Source organism: Eubalaena glacialis, chromosome 4 (assembly GCF_028564815.1).
Source record: "Eubalaena glacialis isolate mEubGla1 chromosome 4, mEubGla1.1.hap2.+ XY, whole genome shotgun sequence".
Classification (NCBI taxonomy): Eukaryota; Metazoa; Chordata; class Mammalia; order Artiodactyla; family Balaenidae; genus Eubalaena; species Eubalaena glacialis.
Genome location: NC_083719.1, coordinates 109,781,791 through 109,808,282, shown reverse-complemented (window position 1 = coordinate 109,808,282; position 26,492 = coordinate 109,781,791). Strand labels below are relative to the sequence as shown.

The window sequence follows — 26,492 nt, the reverse complement described above, 5'->3', positions numbered from 1 at the left end:
GTTCTATTTTTAGTTTTTTAAGGAACCTCCATACTGTTCTCCATAGTGGCTGTATCAATTTACATTCCCACCAACAGTGCAAGAGTGTTCCCTTTTCTCCACACCCTCTCCAGCATTTATTGTTTCTAGATTTTTTGATGATGGCCATTCTGACTGGTGTGAGGTGATACCTCATTGTAGTTTTGATTTGCATTTCTCTAATGATTAGTGATGTTGAGCATTCTTTCATGTATTTGTTGGCAATCTGTATATCTTCTTTGGAGAAATGTCTATTTAGATCTTCTGCCCATTTTTGGATTGGGTTGTTTGTTTTTTTGTTATTGAGCTGCATGAGCTGCTTGTAAATCTTGGAGATTAATCCTTTGTCCGTTGCTTCATTTGCAAATATTTTCTCCCATTCTGAGGGTTGTCTTTTGGTCTTGTTTATGGTTTCCTTTGCTGTGCAAAAGCTTTGAAGTTTCATTAGGTCCCATTTGTTTATTTTTGTTTTTATTTCCATTTTTCTAGGAGGTGGGTCAAAAAGGATCTTGCTGTGATTTATGTCATAGAGTGTTCTGCTTATGTTTTTCTCTAAGAGTTTTATAGTGTCTGGCCTTACATTTTGAGTTTAATCCATTTGGAGTTTATTTTTGTGTATGGTGTTAGGGAGTGTTCTAATTTCATTCTTTTACATGGAGCTGTCCAGTTTTCCCAGCACCACTTATTGAAGAGGCTGTCTTTTCTCCATTGTATATTCTTGCCTCCTTTATCAAAGATAAGGTGACCATATGTGCATGGGTTTATCTCTGGGCTTTCTATCCTGTTCCATTGATCTATGTTTCTGTTTTTGTGCCAGTACCATACTGTCTTGATTACTGTAGCTTTGTAGTATAGTCTGAAGTCAGGGAGCCTGATTCCTCCAGCTCCATTTTTTGTTCTCAAGGTTGCTTTGGCTATTCGGGGTCTTTTGTGTTTCCATACAAATTGTGAAATTTTTGGTTCTAGTTCTGTGAAAAATGCCAGTGGTAGTTTGATAGGGATTGCATTGAATCTGTAGATTGCTTTGGGTAGTAGAGTCATTTTCACAATGTTTATTCTTCCAATCCAAGAACATGGTATATCTCTCCATCTATTTATATCATCTTTAATTTCTTTCATCAGTGTCTTATAATTTTCTGCATGCAGGTCTTTTGTCTCCTTAGGTAGGTTTATTCCTAGATATTTTATTCTTTTTGTTGCAGTGGTAAATGGGAGTGTTTTCTTAATTTCACTTTCAGATTTTTCACCATTAGTGTATAGGAATGCAAGAGATTTCTGTGCATTAATTTTGTATCCTGCTACTTTACCAAATTCATTGATTAGCTCTAGTAGTTTTCTGGTAGCATCTTTAGGATTCTCTATGTATAGTATCATGTCATCTGCAAACAGTGACAGCTTTACTTCTTCTTTTCCAATTTGGATTCCTTTTATTTCTTTTTCTTCTCTGATTGCTGTGGCTAAAACTTCCAAAACTATGTTGAATAATAGTGGTGAGAGTGGGCAACCTTGTCTTGTTCCTGATCTTAGTGGAAATGGTTTCAGTTTTTCACCACTGAGGACAATGTTGGCTGTGGGTTTCTCATATAAGGCCATTATTATGTTGAGGAAAGTTCCCTCTATGCCTACTTTCTGCAGGGCTTTTATCATAAATGGGTGTTGAATTTTGTCGAAAGCTTTTTCTGCATCTATTGAGATGATCATATGGTATTTCTCCTTCAATTTGTTAATATGGTGTATCACGTTGATTGATTTGCATATATTGAAGAATCCTTGCATTCCTGGAATAAACCCCACTTGATCATGGTGTATGATCCTTTTAATGTGGTGTTGGATTCTGTTTGCTAGTATTTTGTTGAGGATTTTTGCATCTATGTTCATCAGTGATATTGGCCTCTAGTTTTCTTTCTTTGTGACATCTTTGTCTGGTTTTGGTATTAGGGTGATGGTGGCCTCGTAGAATGAGTTGGGGAGTGTTCCTCCCTCTGCAATATTTTGGAAGAGTTTGAGAAGGATAGGTGTTAGCTCTTCTCTAAATGTTTGATAGAATTCGCCTGTGAAGCCATCTGGTCCTGGGCTTTTGTGTGTTGGAAGATTTTTAATCACAGTTTCAATTTCATTACTTGTGATTGGTCTGTTCATATTTTCTATTTCTTCCTGGTTCAGTCTCGGCAGGTTGTGCATTCCTAAGAACTTGTCCATTTCTTCCAGGTTGTCCATTTTATTGGCATAGAGTTGCTTGTAGTAATCTCTCATGATCGTTTGTATTTCTGCAGTGTCAGTTGTTACTTCTCCTTTTTCATTTCTAATTCTATTGATTTGAGTCTTCTCCCGTTTTTTCTTGATGAGTCTGGCTAATGGTTTATCAATTTTGTTTATCTTCTCAAAGAACCAGCTTTTAGTTTTATTGATCTTTGCTATTGTTTCCTTCATTTCTTTTTCATTTATTTCTGATCTGATCTTTATGATTTGTTTCCTTCTGCTAACTTTGGGGTTTTTTTGTTCTTCTTTCTCTAATTGCTTTAGGTGCAACCGCCCATTTATCGATGGGGTGTTTTTTTTGTTGTCGAGTTGTATGAGCTGTTTGTATATTTTGGAAATTAATCCCCTGTCAGTCACATCACTTGCATATATTTTCTCCCATTCTGTATGTTGTCTTTTCGTTTTGTTTATGGTTTCCTTTGGTGTGCAAAAGCTTGTAAATTTGATTAGGTCCCAGTTGTTTATTTTCATTTTGATTTCTATTGCCTTGGGAGACTGAGAGTGAAAAGGTCTTATCTCTGTGTAATTGGAGTCACAGAAGGACAGGAGAGAATGACCGTATTATTAGAAGAGGTAAGAGAATTTTCCAGAAGTAAAAAGATGTCAACTCACAGATTTTATAGTTGGCCAAAAAGTTCATTCAGGTTTTTCCGTATGATGTTACAAACTCAAAGCAGGATAAACACAAAGAAACTTAATGCATAAGCACATCATAGTAAAAGTACTGAGAACCAAAAGTAATGGGAAAGTCATAAAACTAGTAAGACAGAAAAAAAACCATTACTTCTAAAGGAGCAACAGTAAAACACAGCGGCAATTTTACCTTCATTAGTTAAGGAATTTAAAGATTTTCACACAAAAGCTAAGAAAAATTTTCATCAGTAGACCAGTACTCAGTTTACTAAAAGAACTTTTCAGGCAGGAGAGGATCTCAGATGGAAGCACAGAGATGTGGAACAAAGGACAGTGGAAAGAATAAATATATGGGTTTATCTAAATACATGTTGACTACAGGCACACTTTGTTTTATTGCACCTTGCAAATACTTTTTTTTTTTTTTTTTAACAAATCAAAGGTTTGTAGCAACTCTTCATCAAGCAAGTCTGTTGGTGCCATTATTATTATATTTGTTACAGTGATCTTTGATGTTACTATTATAATTGTTTTGATGCATCATGAACCACACCCATTTAAGACGGTCGGTAAATGTTGTGTGTGTTTTGACTGCTCCACTGACTGGCTGCTCCCCCATCTCTCTTCCTATCCCCAGGCTTCCCTATTCCCTGAGACACAACAATATTGAAATTAGGCTAGTTAATAACTCTACAATGGCCTCTAAGTGCTCAAGTGAAAGGAAGAGTTGCACATCTCTCAATTTAAATCAAAAGCTAGAAATGATTAAGCTTAGTGAGGAAGGCATGTTGAAAGCTGAGATAGGCTGAAAGGTAGGCCTCTTGTGCCAAACACTTAACCAAGTTGTGATTGCAAAGGATATGTTTTCGAAGGAAATTAAAAGTGTTACGCCAGTGAACACATGAATGGTAAGGAAGTGAAACAGCTTTATTGCCCAAAGGGTGAAAGTTTTAGTGGTCTGGATTAGAATATAAAACCAGCCACGACATTCCCTTAAGCCAAAACCCAATCTAGTGCAAGGTCCTAACGGTGTTCAATTCTGTGAAGGCTGAAAGAAGTGAGAAAGCTGCAGAAGATAAGTTTGAAGCTAGCGGAGGTTGGTTCCTGAGGTTTAAGGAAACAGCACTCTGCCTAATAGACATATAGAGAACACTACATTCATCAATAGTAGAATACATCTGCTGTTCAAGTGCACATGGAATATTTTTAAAAGTTGACCATAGGCGGGACATAAAGCTCAAAAAAGAAAAGATTTTAAATTTTACAATTTATAGTTTTTAACCACCATGGAATTAATTTTAAAAAAACAATTACAAAAACACAACTGGGACAAAATACAGCTTTTGAAATTCAGGAGTATACGTTAAATCACTTGTCAAAGAAGAGTCACTATGAAAATGAGAAAATATTTTGAACTGAATGAAGATGGCATATCAAAACATGAAATTCATTTTAAGCCTTTCTTGCTGAGCAATTTAAGCCTTAATGCTGTTAGAATGAAAGGCTGACATTAGATGAGTTAAGTATCCACATCAGGAAATTAGAAAGCAGCAAACTATACCAACAGAAATTAGAAGCCAAGCAATAATAAAGATAAATATAAAAATCAGTGGCATGTCAAGCAAACTTAAGAAGAATCAGCAAAGGCAAAAGTTTGTTCTCAGAAAAGAATAATAAAATTGATAAATCCCTGCCAAAAATAATCAAGAACAAAACAGATACTACATAACCAATGTTAGGAGTGAGAAAGGATACAGTACTCTATGGATCTAATGAACTTTAAAAAAAGTAACAAAAGAAAGGATATTATGAAAATTTTAAACAAATAAGTTTGAGATTTTAGAGAGTCAAATTCCTTGAAATACACAGCTTACCAAAACTGGCACACACCCTCACACAAACAAAATCTGCATAATCCAATATATAGAAAGAAAGTGAACCTGTAATTACAGACCTTCCATTTAGAAATTCAGACCCACATGGTTTCACTGGTGAATTTTTCCAAACATTTGAAGAAGAAATACATAAAGTCTAACTGGAAACAGAGAAAAAAAAATTGAATATGTTCCCTTAATGAGCCCAGTTTAATTTTTTTTTATTGAGATACTAGTGACATATAACATTGTGTAAGAGCCCAGTTTAATTTTGAGAGCAAAGCGTAACAAGGATATTACCCAAAAGCAGTATTACAGGTCATTTTTTAAATGAAAATAGATTTTAAAATCTTCAAATATTAGGAAATCAAATCCAAGTGATATATAAAGAGGATAAAATATCATGACAAAGTTGAATTTATTTCCATAGTTGCAAGATTGTTTTAGTATTTGAAAATCAGTATGATTCATTATATATATATATTTTTATATAAATTTATTTATTTATTTTTGGCTGTGTTGGGTCTTTGCTGCTGCGCGCAGGCTTTCTCTAGTTGTGGCGAGCGGGGGGCTACTCTTCGTTGCAGTGCGCGGGCTTCTCATTGTGGTGGCCTCTCTCGCTGCAGAGCACGGGCTCTAGGCGTGCAGGCTTCAGCAGTTGTGGCACGTGGGCTCAGCAGCCGTGGCCTCCGGGCTCCAGAGCACAGGCTCAGCAGCTGTGGCACACGGGCTCAGTCGCTTCGCAGCATGTGGGATCCTCCCGGACCAAGGATCGAACCTGTATCGCCTGCATTGGCAGGCGGACTCTCAACCACTGCGCCACCAGGGAAGCCCTGATTCATTATATTAATATAATTAGAGAAAGAGGTCAGATGATCATCTCTATAGATACAAAAAAAAGCATTTGATAATACTCAAAACCCATTCATGAGGATTTTTAAAACTTTCAGCAAGCTAGGAAAAGAGGGAAACTTTCATAATCTTATTAAAGGTATCTGCACAAACCTTACAATAAACATTGAAAACCTTTTCCTGGCATTCGGGAATATGTCAAAGCTCACTCCAAACCCAATGTCTAAAAAGTCCTATATAGTGCATTTAGGCAAGGAGAAAAAGATAGATGAGAAATGAAAATATAAAACTGTCACAAATGATGTGATTTGCATATAGAAAATCCAAAAGTAACTACATGTGAACTTTTAGAATTAATAAGAAATCATTTCAGCAGGGTCACTCGGTACTTGTTCATATACAGAAATCAATTGTATTTATATTTATGAACAACAAAATGTTAGAAAAATAAAATTTAGTAAGCAAACCATTTATAAATGTCAAAAACATCCATATACATCAGAATAAATCTAACAAAAGTTATAGGAGACCCCTACACAGAAAACCATAAAACATTTTTGAACTCTTCCTCAGCTCTAGATCAGTTGAAAGAATCAATATTTTTAAGATATAAATTGTCTCCAAATTGATAAAAAAATTAAGTGTAATCCCCATGAAAATCCCAGCAGATTTTCTTATGGAGATCAAGAAATTGACCTGTGACATAAATAAATGTCATATAAGAGAATATATTTACAATAACTACGTAAAATACTTTAGCATAAACTTAACAAATTTGCAAAGACATTGTTTTTAAATGCTCTGCAAAAATATAAAATGCAGCTTGAACAAAAACTGAGATATGTTCTCACCTAAGGAGTTATCATCATAAAGGTATTCATTTTCCTTAGATTATCTTGTGAATTTAATGAGATTCCCATGAAAAATACCATCAGAATGGTTGTTGTTTTGTGCCTAATACATTTGGAACAGTAAAAGAGCAACAAGAGCCCGAAAAAACCTGAGAATGATGAGCTGCTTAGTGGAGCTAAGTAAAGTTTTTAAATACTTAAAATAATTCAAAAAGGAGAAAAATATAATCTCTTTTAAAAAAAGTGAATTTATTATATGTAAAATTGTTGGTTTAATTCCCAGGAGTTTTTATTTCTGGTGACTTTAAGAACAATTTTTTTAAAAATTTATTTATTTATTTATTTTTTGGCTGTGTTGGGTCTTCGTTGCAGTGCGGTGGCTTCTCTTGTTGCGGAACACAGGCTCTAGGTGTGCGGGCTTCAGTAGTTGTGGTTCATGGGCTCAGTAGTTGTGGCTCTCAGGCTCTAGAGTGCAGGCTCAGTAGCTGTGGCTCATGAGCTTAGTTGCTTTGCGGCATGTGGGATCTTCCCGGACCAGGGATCGAATCCATGTTCCCTGCATTGGCAGGCAGATTCTTAACCACTGCGCCACCAGGGGAGCCCTCTGGTGACTTTAAAAGACAATATTTTGTCTTTGCATTTTTAATGGGGTATCTCATGAGGACAGAAAGGGTCAGTAGTTTCATTTTTAGTAGTAATGACAGTATTTTAAAAGTTCTATGTAGATATGTGTGTGTGTGTGGAGACACATTACATATACTTACATGTATGTAACTTATGATAATTAATATATACTTACATATATAATCTTATATATCTAAATCATTAGGAACCGATTATGTAGTATCAGGATGTTGGTGGTAATGTTGATACTGTTAAAGCTATTATATATGTATATGTAACATACATGTGTATAGATAACCGAAGTGTATAAAGAGAAATTTTTTGTTATTAAGATACATTTAATTTAATTGGATGTAATTAAATTTAATTTACAATGATTATAATTAATATAATGTAGTTAATAATATATGTATATATTATTGTCATTAGGAATCATTTTTCCCCACTATAAAAGAAAAAGAGTTGTACAAAATAAAAGATATTAAGTAAAACTCTAGTCCAAAATTTGAATAGGATATGTCAGCATTTGTCTTAAAAATATTTCCCAAGTTGGTTCACTTTATGAAAAAAATGTATTTCTTAGGGCTATTCATTGTAAAAGCTTAGAAGCAGCAACAAAAAAGTAGTTTTAGTGATTACTAGTGTTTATAAGAGCCCAGATTATGGTGAGTAAATACTATTTCCCCACTAAAATGATATAAGCCTCCATAAAATAATAGCTTACATCACATGTGGAGCAGGACATGTATTAGACTAGGATTTCTTGTGTCAGAAAGCAAAGAAATATCAAAAAACTATTGGGAGTCTCTCAGAAGTTCATGACTGAAAACGGTATCTTGAGTATCAGAAAGTAATGTTAAAAATTTTTATCAACAAAGGTTACTGAAATTGATTAAAAACTTTTTTTCTGCCTTTGTTACAGAGATCTGTGCCCTTTTCTCCTTTGCTCTCTTAATATGATTTATATTAATAGATTTTTATAATATTAAACTACCCTTACATTCCCAGTAAATGCTCAGCCTGAGTTATTTGTTATATTTTTGAGTTCCTAGGGTTAATTTGATAATTGAGTTTAGGATTCTTGCATTCATTATTTCTTAGTGAGATGTTAGCTTGTAATTTAAGTTCTAGTACTCTTTTGTCATCTTTGTATCTGGATTCTGTGGGCCTCAGTACTTGGAGGCTGTTAACTAACTCTTTTTCTGCATTTGGTATAAGATTTTTTTTTTAACCTGAGAAGATTCTTCCGTTTACATTCTTTGTGATTTCTGACAGGTTTGGATTTACTTTTACTTTTTGGATTTACTTTTATGTGCTTTGTATATATTCTACTTTTTTTTCCTCTTGTTATTTTTACTTTCTATATATAAGATAGTAAGTTCTTTTTTTCCACTCTCAACTCCCTCCCCCAGTACTCCCTTAGATACTGTATTTGGTCTATTCTTTTCTTGCTAATTCCAGGTTACTTAAAAATAACCGAAGTTAATAAGTAGTAAAGTTGATAAAAGTTTAATGCTGACCACTACATCCAAATGTAATTGCTCTTGACCAGTATTTTAGTTCTACTTACTTATTCCACAAATTTTGTCTTACTTTATTGTTTTATGCAGTTGTTATTTGCTCAGATTTAACCATGTATTTAGCATTTCTTTGCTTTTAGTTATTTCTTGGATTTGAGACCTTACTTATGGGACCATTTGTGTTATATCTGAGGCACACTCTTTAAATTTTTCTTTAATAAAGGGGTTTTGTTGGTAAACATTTCAACTGGGTGTATTGTTCTTTTTCTTAATTTTCCCTGAAAATAGCTTTATTTTGTATTATTCTTAAGGATTGTTTTGCTATGAATGCAATTTTAGGAGAAAAATCCTTTTTTTTCTTAGCAGTCAGTACATTCTGTTTTGTGGCATCTGTTGTTTTTTGAGAAGTCAGTTATTAATTTAATGCCCTTCCTTTATAGCTGATCTGTCGTTTCCTTCTGGCTGCGTTGAAAGTCTTCTCTTTATCTTTTCTGTGTGGATTTGTAGTTGTAGTTTTTAAGTATCCTGATTTGGATTTGTTGGAGAGCTTTGGGCTGTCTTTTTTTTTTAAACTAAAAAAATCTCATTTTCTCTTTGGACATTGTCTTCATTTTTCTATTATCATTTTCTTGAACTTTGTTTAAATATATGTTAAATATTTTCAGCTTATTCTCTATATTTCTTTTTTCTTAATATATTTATTTATTTTATTTTTGAGGGCTGCGTTGGGTCTTCGTTGCTGCGCATGGACTTTCTCTAGTTGTGGTGAGCGGGGCTACTCTTCATTGTGGTACGTGGGCCTCTCATTGTGGTGGCTTCTCTTGTTGCGGAGCGTGGGCTGTAGGCACGCAGGCTTCAGTAGTTGTGGCTTGCGGGCTCTAGAGCGCAGTCTCAGTAGCTGGGGCGCATGGGCTTAGTTGCTCCAAGGCATGTGGAATCTTCCCAGACCAGGGCTCGAACCCATGTCCCCTGCATTGGCAGGCGGATTCTTAACCAATGCACCACCAGGGAATTCCTATTCTCTATATTTCTGAAGATTTTTTTCTTGTTTTTCATCTCATCCTGACTTTGTGGTACATACTCTTTTATTTTTTTTAGCTCTGTTTTCCCAATTCACTAATCCTCTTTTTAGTTATATCTTAATACACCATTTAATTCCTTCATTTTTCTTTTTTACTTTCTCTCTCTTCCTCTCTCCCTTCTCTCCTCTTTCACTTTGGGTAATTTCTGTTGACCTATGTTTAAGTTCATTGATTCTTAACTTGATTGTATCCGGTCTGCTGATGAGCTTATCAAAGGCATTCTTCATCTTTAGTACCATGTTTTTTGTTTCTGACATTTTCACTTTACTCTAATACTTTTCTTATGTCTGCTCCATCTGTCTAGTTATATTGTCCACCTTTTCTGCTGAACCATTACCGTATTATAGTTGTTTTAAATTCTGTCTGATATTCATCTGGGTCATCTTTTAATTTTCAGAGATTGCTCTGTTGATTGCTTTGTCTCTTGGCAGTGGATTGGGTTTTTTTTTTTTAATCCTTTTTATTTTTATGTGAGTCGTTATTTTGTATTTGATACTAGATATTGTATGTAGAGCAATAAAGACAGAGGGTAGACAGTGTTTAGGCCTGGAGATGAACACACCTCTTCTGCTAGAATTGAGTTAGGTTTGGATTTTTGTTGTTGTTATTGTTACCTTCAGCACACCATCAAATTCCTCTAGTGTTACTTTGTGCTTAGGGGTGGGACTGGTTTTTTGGAAGGTTTTTCTAAGTGTTCCTGTTCCACCCTCAGTTTTAGGCCTTCTCTGTGCTCTTGTGTTTCAGACAGGATATATTTCCATGTTCTCATCCCTCTTTCGAAGGTAGATGGCTCTTTCTTGTTACTCTCTATTTGCTAGCCTGGCAGTGGGGAGGGAGGGCACTTGGGGAGGAATTTTTTTTTTTTTTGTCCTGGTGAATCCTTACCTGTTTGGTTGCTATTTATAATCTCTGGCTCATTTTCAAGTTTCTTTTTGTTTAAAGTTTTTTTTTTATTATTATAGCTTTATATTTTCTGATACTTCCAATATTGGAATATTTGCAGGTGTGATTCTGCTACCTTTTTTCTGTCCATTATTGCTCATTATGTCTCTCGTGATTGGGTTTTGTTGTTGTTGGGGTTTTTGGTTTTTTGTTTTTGGGTTTTTGTTTTTTTTTTTTTTGGTATATTTGTACATGACTTCATATGTGTTGAACTTTGGGTGTGGGAATTCCTTGAGGTTTGGGTTAAAGTTGCATTCTTGCAAAGAGGTTTTAGATTTGTTTTTGCCAGTTGCATGTGTGTTTTTAGTCCTGAACTTCTTTAAATTTTTTTATGCGATTAAGGTATTATGAATTAAAACTACAGACCTGCATGAAGGATGGCTTCTGTTTTGAATTTCCTCCACCCCCAGCAGTCCTTTTCTCAGTGCTAAGCAAGTTTTCTTCCTCTCCCTTCTGCAGGATGGGCTTAAACCTTGCAGTGAGGGTGTAGCTCTTTGGAATGAGTAAGTCTCCTTTGGATTCCCTGCCTTTGCTGGATTCTCTATTTTATTTCCTATCTCTCTCGTTCCCTACAACCATCAAAGTGGAAGGTCTTGTCTCTAAAGTTGAGAAATCATCTGGTAGAGTGGGGCTTTGTTGCTATCCTACTTCCTGGCATTTTGCTTTCACTTCTTTCTTTGCATTTGGATTCCTTACTTTTCTGCCATTTCAGTATGTTTATGAGGTTTCATTTTTAAAATTTAACCTCACATTTCAGTTGTAATCAGCGGGAGCTTTACTAAGGGTGCTTAATCCTTTATCCATTGTTTGGTTTTTCCTTTCATTTGGTACTTTTCCCCACATTTTTTTTTTTTTTTAAACCCAGATTTATAGAATTGCCATTACATGATGCTATCTTTTCTTTTTTTTTTTTAATTTAATTTAATTTAATTTATTTATTTTTGTCTGTGTTGGGTCTTCGTTTCTGTGCGAGGGCTTTCTCTAGTTGCGGCAAGCGGGGGCCACTCTTCATCGCGGTGCGCAGGCCTTACACTATCGCGGCCTCTCTTGTTGCGGAGAACAGGCTCCAGACGCGCAGGCTCAGTAATTGTGGCTCACGGGCCCAGTTGCTCTGTGGCATGTGGGATCTTCCCAGACCAGGGCTCAAACCCGTGTCCCCTGCATTAGCAGGCAGATTCTCAACCACTACGCCACCAGGGAAGCCCTCCCCACATTTTTAAGGCTAGAAACTCCTTTCCTAAATTTAATTTACTACTGTTTCTATTTTGAAAAACCTTTATTGTTTAAATCTCTGCTTTTTCTCAATAAATGGTAGCTGTTGAAAGATCTAAGAATATGGATATGATACTGGAATTTTACCTAAAGTAAATAATCTAGTTCATCCTGTGGGATAGGGCAGTATGAAGGAGATGAACTTCTTAGTCACACTTGGTTTTTTTTTTTTAAATATTCATTCATTCATTCATTTATTTATTTTTGGCTGCACCGGGTCTTAGTTGTGGCAGGTGGGATCTTCGTTGCAGCATGTGGGATCTTTAGTTGCGGCTTGCATGCGGGATCTAGTTCCCCAACCAAGGATTGAACCTGGGCCCCCTGCATTGAGAGTGCAGAGTCTTAGCCACTGGACCACCAGGGAAGTCCCCACACTTGGTTTTTGAATTGTTACTCACCCACTTCTGTGAAATACTTAAGTTTTGTGAGGCTCTGCACCATCCGTTAACACAGAAAGAGTAGCTATGTTGTGAGCCTTAAAGGACATAAGTAATAGTTTCTGGTACTTGGCCTAGCGTAGTGATTTAGAAAATACAATGGTTCTCCCATCATTTTTTAGAAAACGAAATTGAATCTAAAGGAGGTGACATGTATTTGCTACCTATACAAAATTCTGTAGTTTTAAGTTGGAAATCAAGCCCCTGTCTCTTCTGGATTTTACTTTTCAGAAGAGTAATATTCAGTAACTTATTCTGCCTGCCTGTATATTTCTTGAGTATCTTATACATACTTCCAACGGCTTAAGATATTTGGGGAGAAAGAAAGAATTTAATGTAATGCCCATTTTGGCAAATGTTTTGAATAAGTGAACAAAGATGAATGTAAATACAATGCACTTGCTATACTAGGGAGCTTGTAGTGAGGTAAGCTTATCTAATAATTATGGCCAGTATGCTTAGTGCTATAGAAGGGGTAGCACCTACCTCTTGAGGCAGAAGTAGGGTTGTTTGAACTGGGTCATGAGGTATGTGTAGGATGCTGAGATGTTAGCAAAGGAGGAATGGGCTTTTAGGCAGAAATAACGCATATGTATGTAAAGGCCTGAAGGCAGTCCTGTTTATGAGAAGTCCAGGTTGTGTGCACACAGTAAAGCAGTCAAAAGGAATGTCTCTTGTGGTTATGGAAGAGATGGCAGTTGAGATGTGTCTTAAATGATTGGTAGTGTTTCAGCATATGAAGATAACATGGACAGGATAACAGAAATTGAGGAAATAAGTAGTTACTTAGCAGAATGTAAGTTATTTATGTATAGGGACCCATGAATAGTCACATTGACTTGGCTGCCACTTACTCTTGAACTCTCAAACCTACAGAACAGCTTAGACATCAACTCTTTCTGAGAAATCATCAGGAAGTTTTGCATATCTCATTAGAGCTTTTATGTGAGAGGATTTTTTGTGGGGAGGAGGATATGGGAGCAGTTTTTCCAGGCTTCCATGTATAAGATAAAGTGATAAAAATATTTTGGGAATGGAGCATGTATGACTTGGAATATCAAATATAATAGTTTAAAATTTATTTGGTAGCCATTAGAGGTCCATTGTAGCATTTTGAACAGGAGACCTGACATAATGATGATTTATCTGACCGTGCCGGATGGAATTGGAGAGGAACATGACAGAAGCAGCAAGTTCAGGACTGAAGTGATTAAGACTTGAATTAAAGAATGGTGGTAATGGGAATGAAAGAAAAGGCATTGTGAAAGGGATTTCTAAACAAAGATTTGACAGGTTCTAAGAAATGATTGAAGATAAGATATGGAAGACAAGCAGGGGAATTGGAAATGTTGGAATTTCATACTTGGGTGACTAGGAAATTTTTGGTATCAGCAAGAGATATGACATTAGCAGGAAAAGTAGTTGAGGGAGAAAGCTGAAATTACCATTTGTTATTTATTGGATGTGAGGTTAATTATAAAGTCTACTTTAGAGCATGTCAATATTCCTTTGTAAAAGTAATTTCTAAAAATTATGGTATACTCTGTCATTAGATAGGAAAGGTAGTCTTTTTTTTCTTCTAGTTTTATTGAGATATAATTTACATACAGCACTGTATCAGTTTAAGGCATAATGGTTTGACTTACATACATCATGAAGTGATAAATCACAGTAAGTTTAGTGACCAACAGTCATCTCATATAGATAGAAAATTAAAGAAATAGAAAAAAATTATTTTTCTTGTGATGAGAACGCTTAGGATTTGCTCTCTTAACAACTTTCATATATAACATATAACAGTGTTAATTATATTTATCATGTTGACATTACATCCCTAGTACTTATTTGTCTTATAACTGGAAGTTTGTACCTTCTGACTGCCTTCATCCAATTCCTGCTCCCCTCAGCCCCCGCCTCTGGGAACCATAAATCTGATCTCTTTTTCTATAAGTTTCTTTGTTTTTGAAGTGTAATGGACCCAGAACACTATGTTAGTTCCTTTTACCCAAAGTAGTGATTTGGTATTTCTATACATTTCAAAATGATCACCACAATAAGTCCAGTTACCATCTGTCATCATACAAAGATACTGATATTACATAACTATTGACTATATTCCTCACGCTGTATATTTCATATCCACGACTCATTTATTTTACAGCTGGAAGTTTGTACCTGTTAATCTCCCTCACCTATTTCTTTCCTCCCCCTACCCCCCTCCCCTGGCAATGTAGTCTTGTATCAGTAGCATAAGTTTTGGAAACAGGCCTGTATGCCAGGTCACCTTTAATAAATATCACTGTTGTGAGACTGAAAAGTCACTGATCTTTTTGGATTTTACTTTGTTCGTGTATAAACTAGTAATAGTAATACCTGATTACAGGGCTGTTGTGTAAACTAAATAGTATAATATATATCCATGCTGTCCTATTTTAAGCCCTCAATAAATGTTAGTTTTCCCTTCTTCCTTAGAAGATGCCAGCCTTATTTATTCTTGACTATTTTCACACATTAAGATGGACATCAAAGAATAATGCATAAAGCATTTTTGTTTCACTGTTTAGCAATTCACTGAAGTCATAACCATGATTGTTTGCTAAATAAAATATGTGTATAATCACGGAGTTTGTAATTAGACTAACTCAGAAGTTGTAATTATTGAATGTGTAGGTGTAGTTAGCAGCCTTCATTTCTGGTAAATGACTTTACTTAGAGGATGTATGTTTTATGTGAGCAAGAGAGACTATTTCCTGGAAGGAAACTGTGGTCTCCAGATCTTTATAATAACGTCACCTTTAGTCTTTTTGAAGTCATGAGCATTGTCCTATACAGACTGTTTTCTTGAGGCAGTTTCTTGCAAGTAGTAAATGAAGCCTCCTTATGTGCCTGTTAAAACTCCATAGACTGTCAGTAATATGGAAAAATTGGATGTTTAATCAGGAATGTGAACATGTGTTTCAGGTAGAGAATTCCAAAGATAATGAAGATAGTATTCTACAAAGAGAAATTCCTGCCAGACAGTCTCGACGAAGGTTTCGGAAAATTAACTGTAAAGGAGAACGCCAAACTATAACTGATGATGTGGACATTAACAGCTATCTTTCTGTGAGTATATTTAGGAACATTTCATGGGTATTTCTTAGTTCATATGCAGTATACTTAATTTACATATATATATATTTTTTAACATCTTTATTGGAGTATAATTGCTTTACAATGGTGTGTTAGTTTCTGCTTTATAACAAAGTGAATCAGCTATACATATACTTATATCCCCATATCTCCTCCCTCTTGCTTCTCCCTCCCATCCGCCTTATCCCATCTCTCTAGGTGGTCACAAAGCACTGAGCTGATCTCCCTGTGCTATGTGGCTACTTCCCACTAGCTATCTGTTTTACATTTGGTATTGTATATATGTCCATGCCACTCTCTCACTTCATCCCAGCATACCCTTCCCCCCTCCCCGTGTCCTCAAGTCCATTCTCTATGTCTGCTTCTTTATTCCTGTCCTACACCTAGGTTCTTCAGAACCTTTTTTTTTTTTTTAACATTCCATATATATGTGTTAGCATATGGTATTTGTTTTTCTCTTTCTGACTTACTTCACTCTGTATGACAGACTCTAACTCCATCCACCTCACTACAAATACCTCCATTTCGTTTCTTTTTATGGCTGAGTAATATTCCATTGTATATATGTGCCACATCTTCTTTATCCATTCATCCGATGATGGACACTTAGGTTACTTCCATGTCCTGGCTATTGTAAATAGAGCTGCAATGAACATTGTGGTACATGACCTTTTTGAATTATGGTTTTCTCAGGGTGTATGCCCAGTAGTGGGATTGCTGGGTCGTATGGTAGTTCTATTTTTAGTTTATTAAGGAACCTCCATACTGTTCTCCATAGTGGCTGTATCAATTTACATTCCCACCAACAGTGCAAGACGGTTCCCTTTTCTCCACACCCTCTCCAGCATTTATTGTTTCTAGATTTTTTGATGATGGCCATTCTGACCAGTGTGAGATGATATCTCATTGTAGTTTTGATTTGCATTTCTCTAATGATTAATGATGTTGAGCATTCTTTCATGTGTTTGTTGGCAATCTGTATATCTTCTTTGGAGAAATGTCTATTTAGATCTTCTGCCCATTTTTGGATTGGGTTGTTTGTTTTTTTGATATTGAGCTTCATGAGCTGCTTGTAAATTTTGGAGATTAATCCTTTGTCAGTTGCTTCATTTGCAAACATTTTCTCCCATTCTGAGGGTTGTCTTTTCATCTTGTTTATGTTTTCCTTTGCTGTGCAAAAGCTTTTAGGTTTCATTAGGTCCCATTAGTTTATTTTTGTTTTTATTTCCATTTCTCTAGGAGGTGGGTCAAAAAGGATCTTGCTGTGATTTATGTCATAGAGTGTTTTGCCTGTGTTTTCCTCTAAGAGTTTGATAGTGTCTGGCCTTACATTTAGGTCTTTAATCCATTTTGAGTTTATTTTTGTGTATGGTGTTAGGGAGTGTTCTGATTTCATTCTTTTACATGTACCTGTCCAGTTTTCCCAGCAGCACTTATTGAGGAGGCTGTCTTTTCTCCACTGTATGTTCATGCATCCTTTATCAAAGATAAGGCAATCATATGTGTGTGGGTTTATCTCTGGACTTTCTATCCTGTTCCATTGATCTATGTTTATGTTTTTGTGCCAGTGCCATACTGTCTTGATTACCGTAGCTTTGTAGTATATTCTGAAGTCTGGGAGCCTGATTCCTCCAGCTCCATTTTTCTTTCTCAAGATTGCTTTAGCTACTCGGGGTCTTTTGTGTTTCCATACAAACTGAAATTTTTTGTTCTAGTTCTGTGAAAAATGCCAGTGGTAGTTTGATAGGGATTGCATTGAATCTGTAGATTGCTTTGGGTAGTATAGTCCTTTTCACAATGTTGATTCCTCCAATCCAAGAACATGGTATATCTCTCCATCCGTTTGTATCATCTTTAATTTCTTTCATCAGTATCTTATAGTTTTCTGCATACAGGTCTTTTTTCTCCTTAGGTAGGTTTATTCCTAGATATTTTATTCTTTTTGTTGCAGTGTTAAATGGGAGTGTTTCCTTAATTTCTGTTACAGATTTTTCATCATTAGTGTATAGGAATGCAAGAGATTTCTGTGCATTAATTTTGTATCCTGCTACTTTACCAGATTCATTGATTAGCTGTAGTAGTTTTCTGGTAGCATCTTTAGGATTCTCTGTGTATAGTATCACGTCATCTGCAAACAGTGACAGCTTTACTTCTTCTTTTCCAATTTGGATTCCTTTTATTTCTTTTTCTTCTCTGATTGCTGTGCCTAAAACTTCCAAACGTATGTTTAATAATAGTGGTGAGAGTGGAAAACCTTGTGTTGTTCCTGATCTTAGAGGCAGTAGTTTCAGTTTTTCACCATTGAAAACGATGTTGGCTGTGGGTTTGTCATATATGGCCTTTATTATGTTGAGGTAAGTTCCCTCTATGCCTGCTTTCTGGATGGTTTTTATCATAAATTGGTGTTGAATTTTGTCAAAAGCTTTTTCTGCATCTATTGAGATGATCATATGGTTTTTCTCCTTCAATTTATTAATATGGTGTATCACATTGATTGATTTGCATATATTGAAGAATCCTTGCATTCTGGGATAAACCCCACTTGATCATGGTGTATGATTCTTTTAATGTGCTGTTGGATTCCGTTTGCTAGTATTTTGTTGAGGATTTTTACGTCTGTGTTCATCAGTGATATTGGCCTGTAGTTTTCTTTCTTTGTGACATCTTTGTCTGGTTTGGCTATCAGGGTGATGGTGGCCTCATAGAATGAGTTTGGGAGTGTTCCTCCCTCTGCTATATTTTGGAAGAGTTTGAGAAGGATAGCTGTTAACTCTTCTCTAAATGTTTGATAGAATTTGCCTGTGAAGTCATCTGGTTCTGGGCTTTTGTTTGTTGGAAGATTTTTAATTACAGTCTCAATTTCAGTGCTTGTGATTGGTCTGCTTATATTTTGTTTCTTCTTGGTTCAGTCTCAGAAGGTTGTGCATTTCTAAGAGTTTGTCCATTTCTTCCAGGTTGTCCATTTTATTGGCATAGAGTTGCTTGTAGTAATCTCATGATCTTTTGTATTTCTGCAGTGTCCGTTGTTACTTCTCCTTTTTCATTGCTAATTCTGTTGATTTGGGTCTTCTGCCTTTTTTTCTTGATGAGTCTGGCTAATGGTTTATCAATTTTTTTAATCTTCTCAAAGAACCAGCTTTTAGTTTTATTGATCTTTGCTATTTTTTCCTGCATTTCTTTTTCATTTATTTCTGATCTGATCTTTATGATTTCTCTCCTTCTGCTAACTTTGGGGTTTTTTGTTCTTCTTTCTCTAATTGCTTTAGGTGTAAGGTTAGGTTGTTTATTTGAGATATTTCTTGTTTCTTAAGGTAGGATTGTATTGCTATAAAGTTCCCTCTTAGAACTGCTTTTGCTGCATCCCATAGGTTTTGGGTTGTCGTGTTTTCATTGTCATTTGTTTCTAGGTATTTTTTAATTTCCTCCTTGATTCCTTCAGTGATCTCTTGGTTATTTAGTGTATTGTTTAGCCTCCATGTGTTTATAGTTTTTACAGGTTTTTTCCTGCAGTTGATATCTAGTCTCATAGCGTTGTGGTCGGAAAAGATACTTGATACGATTTCAATTTTCTTCAATTTACCAAGGCTTGATTTGTGACCCAAGATATGATCTATCCTGGAGAATGTTCCATGAGCACTTGAGAAGAAAGTGTATTCTGTTGTTTTTGGATGGAATGTCCTATAAATATCAATTAAGTCCATCTTGCTTAATGTATCATTTAAAGCTTGTGTTTCCTTATTTATTTTCCTTTTGCATGATCTGTCCATTGGTGAAAGTGGGGTGTTAAAGTCCCCTACTATGATTGTGTTACTGTCGATTTCCCCTTTTATGGCTGTTAGCATTTGCCTTATGTATTGAGGTGCTCCTATGTTGGGAGCATAAAAATTTACAATTGTTCTATCTTCTTCTTGGATTGATCATTATGTAGTGTCCTCCTTTTTTCTTGTAATAGTCGTGATTTTAAAGTCTATTTTGTCTGATATGAGAATTGCTACTCCAGCTTTCTTTTGATTTCCATTTGCATGGACTGTCTTTTTCCATCCCCTCACTTTTGGTCTGTACGTGTCCCTAGGTCTGAAGTGGGTCTCTTGTAGGCAGCATATATACGGGTCTTGTTTCTTTGTCCATTCAGCCAGTCTGTGTCTTTTGGTTGGAGCATTTAATCCATTTACATTTAAGGCAGTTATTGATCTGTATGTTCCTATTACCATTTTCTAAATTGTTTTGGGTTTGTTATTGTAGGTGTTTTTCTTCTCTTGTGTTTCCTGCCTAGAGAAGTTCCATTAGCATTTGTTGTAAAGCTGGTTTGGTGATGCTGAATTCTCTTAACTTTTGATTGTCTGTAAATGTTTTAATTTCTCCTTCAAACCTGAATGAGATCCTTGCTGGGTAGAGTCATCTTGGTTGTAGGTTTTTCCCTTTCATCACTTTAAATATGTCCTGCCACTCCCTTCTGGATTGCAGAATTTCTGCTGAAAGATCAGCTGTTAACCTTATGGGGATTCCCTTGTATGTTATTTGTTGTTTTTCCCTTGCTGCTTTTAATATTTTTGCTTTTCATTTAATTTTTGATAGTTTGATTAATATGTGTCTTGGCGTGTTTCTCCTTGGATTTATCCTGTGTGGGACTCTCTGTGCTTCCTGGACTTGATTGACTATTTCCTTTCCCATATTAGGGAAGTTTTCAAGTATAATATCTTCAAGTATTTTCTCAGTCCCTTTCTTTTTCTCTTCGTCTTCTGGGACCCCTATAATTCGAATGTTAGTGCGTTTAATGTTGTCCCAGAGGTCTCTGAGACTGTCCTCAATTCTTTTCATTCTTTTTTTTTTATTGTGCTCTGTGGTAGTTATTTCCACTGTTTTATCTTGCAGGTCACTTATCTGTTCTTCTGCCTCAGTTATTCTGCTATTAATCCCTTCTAGAGAATTTTTAATTTCATTTGTTGTGTTGTTCATCATTGTTTGTTTGCTCTTTAGTTCTTTTAGGTCCTTGTTAAATGTTTCTTGTATTTTCTCCATTCTAGTTCCAAGATTTTGGATCATCTTTACTTTCATTATTCTGAATTCTTTTTCAGGTAGACTGCCTATTTCCTCTTCATTTGTTTGGTCTGGGGGGTTTTTACCTTGCACCTTCGTCTGCCGTGTGTTTCTCTATCTTCTCATTTTGCTTAACTTACTGTGTTTGTGGTCTCCTTTTTGCATGTTGCAGGTTTGTAGTTCCCATTTTTTTTGGTGTCTGCTCCCAGTGGCTAAGGTTGGTTCAGTGGGTTGTGTAGGCTTCCTGGTGGAGGGGACTGGTGCCTGTTTTCTGGTGGTTGTGGCTGGATCTTGTCTTTCTGGTGTGCAGGACCACATCCGGTGCTGTGTTTTGGGGTGTCTTGACCTTATTATGATTTTAGACAGCCTCTCTGCTAATGGGTGGGGTTGTGTTCCTGTCTTGCTAGTTGTTTGGCATAGGCTGTCCAGCACTGTAGCTTGCTGGTGGTTGAGTGGAGCTGGGTGTTAACGTTGAGATGGAGTACTCTGGGAGACCTTTCACCATTTGACATTATGTGGAGCTGGGAGGTCTCTGGTGGACCAATGTCCTGAACTCGGCTCTCCCACCTCAGAGGCACAGTCCTGACACCTGGCTGGAGCACCAAGACCCTGTCAGCCACACGGCTCAGAAGAATAGGGAGAAAAATAGAAAGAAAGAATGAAAAAAATAAAATAAAGTTATTAAAATAAAAATTTAAAAGTAATTGAAAAAAAAAGAAGGGAACAAAGAAGAGAGCAACCAAACTGAAAAACAAATCCAACAATGATAGCAAGCGCTAAAAACTATACTAAAAAAAGGACGGATAGACAGAACCCTGGGAAAAATGGTAAAAGCAAAGCTATAGAGACAAAATCACACAAAGAAGCATGCACATACACACTCACAAAAAGAGAAAAAGGAAAAAAATATATATATCTTTTGGGAAGTCTGAGGTCTTCTGCCTGCGTTCAGTAGGTGTTCTGTAGGAGTTGTTCCACATGTAGATGTATTTCTCATGTATTTGTGGGGAGGGAGGTGATCTCCACGTCCTACTCCTCCGCTATCTTGACGGTCTCCTACATATATTCTTGATAATATCAGCACTTGGGGCTCTACATGTAAAATCTGGGGCAGGTAAATATATCTATATAATTTTTTAAAATGCTTCTGCTATGTTGAGTTGGGTAGAAATACTCTTACCAGTGCAGGATTTGTTTTTGTTTAAATGGTGTAAAAGAATTTTCTTAATGTATCTTTTTAGACATACTTGTGGATTTTCTTAGTTTTTTTGTTACTTGAATGGTATATGTATATATTTGAGTCCTGAGGACCCAGGAAATAGACTCATTGGGAGCTTTTCTTCTCTTATGCGGTAAGGCATACAAAAGAAATAAAAATATGTCAGTTCTTCCCTTGAGGTGTGGGACAGTGATACTTACTGTGTGCCAGTGCAGAAATATATCCAAGTGTTAAAGGTACGTTTTCACATGCAAATATTGAAAAAGAAGATGATGAAATAAATAACTTTCGTGATACCGGAAGAAACATGAGCTTTTTCTTCAGTAGTCTTTTTTTTTTTTTTTCACACACACACTTATTTTATTTTTACAAGGGATAAACTGACACAAAGCATTGTAAATGGATGACCACAACAAAAGCAACAATGATTGCAATTACCAAACACGAAACACACTCATACTATGTCATAATATTGACATTAAGTCCAGTAATCCTCCACTGTAACAGCTCCTTTACTTTGCAGTGAAAATTGATTTGTATATTTTTTGCCTCTGAGTCCTTGTGGGATTTTTTTTTTTTTATTCAAACAGAAAGTCACAAAAATTATAATCATCCTCATCAGTTCACTCAGTCCCATGTAATTAATTTTTTTTTTTCATCTTGATCTTTTGTTAGCACTTTTATGAATTCATCAGTTTTCCATTAGAGTTCTGAAAAAGCTTATTCATTCAGTTCAGCAGTATGGTCAGTTACCAGAAACCTGTACTTGTCAGAGTGTTTTCCATGAATTCCTTGAAGATGAAACCCTTTTATAGGAACATTTTTGCGAAAGCATCAGAGTACACCCAGAACTGTCTGTAAATGACAAAAGACTTAAAAATGACCACGGTTAAAGATTTGATTAAAGTTCATAATAATGCAGTTGACAAGGAAATTTATTTATTTCTGAGATATACATTTTAAAGTAATAACTAGAATTATGACTTATAACATTATACCAGAACATAGAAGATTTTTAGAAATTTCATGTAATGTCTGAAACATTTATATTAACATATTTCCATACAAATAACCCAAAGAAAGTTTAGTATTGTGTTTTTTGTTTGTTTTTTTATACTGCAGGTTCTTATTAGTCACCAATTTTATACACATCAGTGTATACATGTCAATCCCAATCGCCCAATTCAGCACACCACCATCCCCACCCCACTGTGGTTTTCCCCCTTGGTGTCCATACGTTTGTTCTCTACATCTGTGTCTCAACTTCTGCCCTGCAAACCGGTTCATCTGTACCATTTTTCTAGGTTCCACGTACATGCGTTAATATATGATATTTGTTTTTCTCTTTCTGACTTACCTCACTCTGTATGACAGTCTCTAGATCCATCCACGTCTCAACAAATGACTCAATTTCGTTCTTTTTTTATGGCTGAGTAATATTCCATTGTATATATGTACTACAACTTCTTTATCCATTCGTCTGTCGATGGGCATTTAGGTTGCTTCCATGACCTGGCTATTGTAAATAGTGCTGCAGTGAACATTGGGGTGCATGTGTCTTTTAGAATTATGGTTTTCTCTCGGTATATGCCCAGTAGTGGGATTGCTGGATCATATGGTAATTCTATTTTTAGTTTTTTAAGGAACCTCCATACTGTTCTCCATAGTGGCTGTATCAATTTACATTCCCACCAACAGTGCAAGAGGGTTCCCTTTTCTCCACACCCTCTCCAGCATTTGTTGTTTGTAGATTTTCTGATGACGCCCATTCTAACTAGTGTGAGGTGATACCTCATTGTAGTTTTGATTTGCATTTCTCTAATAATTAGTGATGTTGAGCATCTTTTCATGTGCTGCTTGGCCATCTGTATGTCTTCTTTGGAGAAATGTCTATTTAGGTCTTCTGCCTCTTCAGAAGTCTTTAATTTTGTAATTCAACTACTGAGAAGTAGTTGAATCAAGAAGTAAGGATTAAAAAAAAAAAAAAAAGAAGTAAGGATAGGCTAAGAAAGAATAAATCCAGGTGTATTTTATAAGTTTTCAAAGGAGTCATGATCCCCCAAAATATAAAAACAGTCTAGAGATTGATGGCAGCCAAATTCCCAAGGGTGTGTTTAGTTCTGTTGTTTGTCAGAAACAGAAATTCATTCATTCCATGTTAGGAATAAGGAGGATTATTTAGGGAGTTGTTTGTATTAGAATAAGTGTTAAAATTAAGCAGCTCTAAGGAGTTAGTTACATTTGCCTAATTTCATTGATTGAGCACATTCTGTGTCTGACATTAAACAATAACATATGATATGATCCTCAAATTTTTAATTACATAAAGTTCATTTCCTGTTTTTATTACTTAATGATTTCTTTTTTTATTTTTTGGCCATGCTACGAGGCTTGTGGGATCTTAGTTCCCCGGCCCCGGATTGAACCCAGGCCAATGGCAGTGAAAGTGCAGAGTCTTAACCACTGGAGTGTCAGGGAATTCCCACTTTTTCTTTTTAATATAGTAAATTTCCCTGTCACTAATTAATTTAAGCTAATTTAAGTTTTAATTTAAGTTTTGCCTTATTACACAAATGAGACTTGTCAATTTTTGAAAAACTAAAAGTTGGTTAGTTCCATCACTCAGGTATGTAACCACTGATGACATTTTGTATATTCTTGGATAAAACGGTTTTCAACATTTAGGTAGACGTGAGCTTTTTGGCTAACTTCATAAAGCTTAAATATATGATCTGATTTGTAACTTTTTTTTTTTTTTTTAATATTTATTTATTCATTTTTGGCTGCATTGGGTCTTAGTTGAGGCACCCGGGATCTTTCGTTGTGGCGCAATGGGCTCGTCATTGCATCGCACGGGCTTCTCTCTCTAGTTGTGGCACAGGCTCAGTAGTTGCTGCGCACAAGCTTAGTTGCCCCGCGGCATGTGGAATCTTAGTTCCCCAACCAGGGATAGAACCGGCATCCCCTGTGTTGCAGGGCAGATTCTTAACCACTGGACCACCAGGGAAGTCCCTGATTTGTAACTTTTAAAAACTTATGTATATAATGTGAACATCTTTGAATGTTACTTTTTTTTTAACAACATTATTCTCAATAGTGTTTTGGTATTCCATTGTAATAATTGCCATAATTTATTTACTCAGTTCCCAATATTTGGTCATGTAGATTTTCCTAGTTTTTTGTTATTTTTTTAAAATAAAGTGCTAAGTAATTTTGTGGTTATATATGCCCTTATCTTGGTTTCTTTAGAAAAAATTCTAAGTTGAATTGCTTAATTAAAGTATCTTTAATTGTACTATTTTGTTCTCCTTGTATGAGGCAGAATGCATAGTTTGTGTGTGTGTATTGATTACTTGCTTACTCTAGTCTCAACTGTAGTGTGTTCTTTTCTCAAATTTTTTTACCGTCACATCGTGAAGTCTAGACAGATTCCGTATTTTCGCTTGGTAGCTGTGGGTTGTCCTCTCTAGGATATACTGGTTTCCTGACTGGACCAGAAAGCAGTAGGCACACTGCTTGGTATTCTGTCCATTTGATGACTCTAAGTGTGGCATTTTCACATGTAAAGGCTTGTTTAGCTAGTTTTAAGTGGTTATCTTACTGAATACTGTCAGAGATTTGGCAGCTCATGGGAAGGGGAGAACTAAGTTGATTCCACTTAGACAAAACTGACTTTTTAACTATTAGACTGTGTTAGAGAATGATATTTGGTCATGTTACTTGCATATGCTATTTCTTAAAGTAATAGGGTTTTGTTTTTTTTTTTTCTAAAAGGGATATGTTTCAGGCAACTTAGAAAATGCAGCATTAAGACGTTTTACTTTACTTTTAAATGGAACCTATGCATCTGGCCAAATTTCTACATATTGATAGTTGATCTAGATAAGGTAGTATAGCAAAAATCTTTTTCCTTTTTTCATTTATTTTATACTATGTTAGTTTCAGGTGTACAGCAAAGTGATTCAGTTATTTTTTTCAGATTATATTCCATTATAGGTTATTACAAGATCGTGAGTATAATTCCCTGTGCTATACAGTAAATCCTTGTTGCTTATCTATTTTATGTAGAGTAGTTGTATCTGTTATTCATACTGCTAATTTGTTCCTCCCTTGACCCAGGGCCCCAGCCCCTTTGGTAACCTTAAATTTGTTTTCTATGTCTGTGAGTCTGTTTCTCTTTTGCCTATAGATTCATTTGTATTATTTTTAGATTCCACATATAAGTGATATCATTTAATATTTGTCTTTCTCTGACTTACTTCACTTAGTATAATATTCTTTAGGTCCATCCCTGTTGCTGCAAATAGCAATACTTCATTCCTTTTTATGACTGAGTAATATTTTCTTTTATATATATATATCTATCTATCTCACATCTTCTTAACCAGTCATCTGTGGATGGCTCCTTGGGTTGTTTCCATGTCTTGGCTATTGTAAGTAGTGCTGCTGTGAACATTAGGGTGCATATATCTTTTAAAATTAGAGTTTTTGTCCTTTCTAGATATATGCCCAGGAGTGGGATTTCAGGATCATATGGTAGCTCTATTTTTAGTTTTTTAAGGAACCTCCATATTGTTTTCCATAGTGGCTGCACCAATTTACATGCCCACCAACTGCGTACTAGGGTTCCCTTTTCTCTACACCCTCTCCAGCATTTATTATTTGTAGACTTTTTCAGGATAGCCATTCTGACTAGTGTGAGGTGATACTTCATTGTAGTTGGTTTTTTTTTTTCTTTTT

The 26,492-nt window shown here is 35.7% G+C and overlaps 1 protein-coding gene across 4 annotated transcripts in view; it reads left to right on the top strand.

Moving 5' to 3' along the window:
- The window catches only part of RAPGEF6 (Rap guanine nucleotide exchange factor 6), a 231,800-nt gene that overhangs the window by 75,783 nt on the left and 129,525 nt on the right, over window positions 1-26,492 (top strand). For all 4 annotated transcript variants that reach the window (XM_061189561.1, XM_061189562.1, XM_061189560.1 and 1 more), the window contains exon 6: window positions 15,326-15,469. In XM_061189561.1, the coding sequence (XP_061045544.1) occupies window positions 15,326-15,469 (144 nt within the window). The remainder of the gene's footprint in view (window positions 1-15,325; window positions 15,470-26,492) is intronic.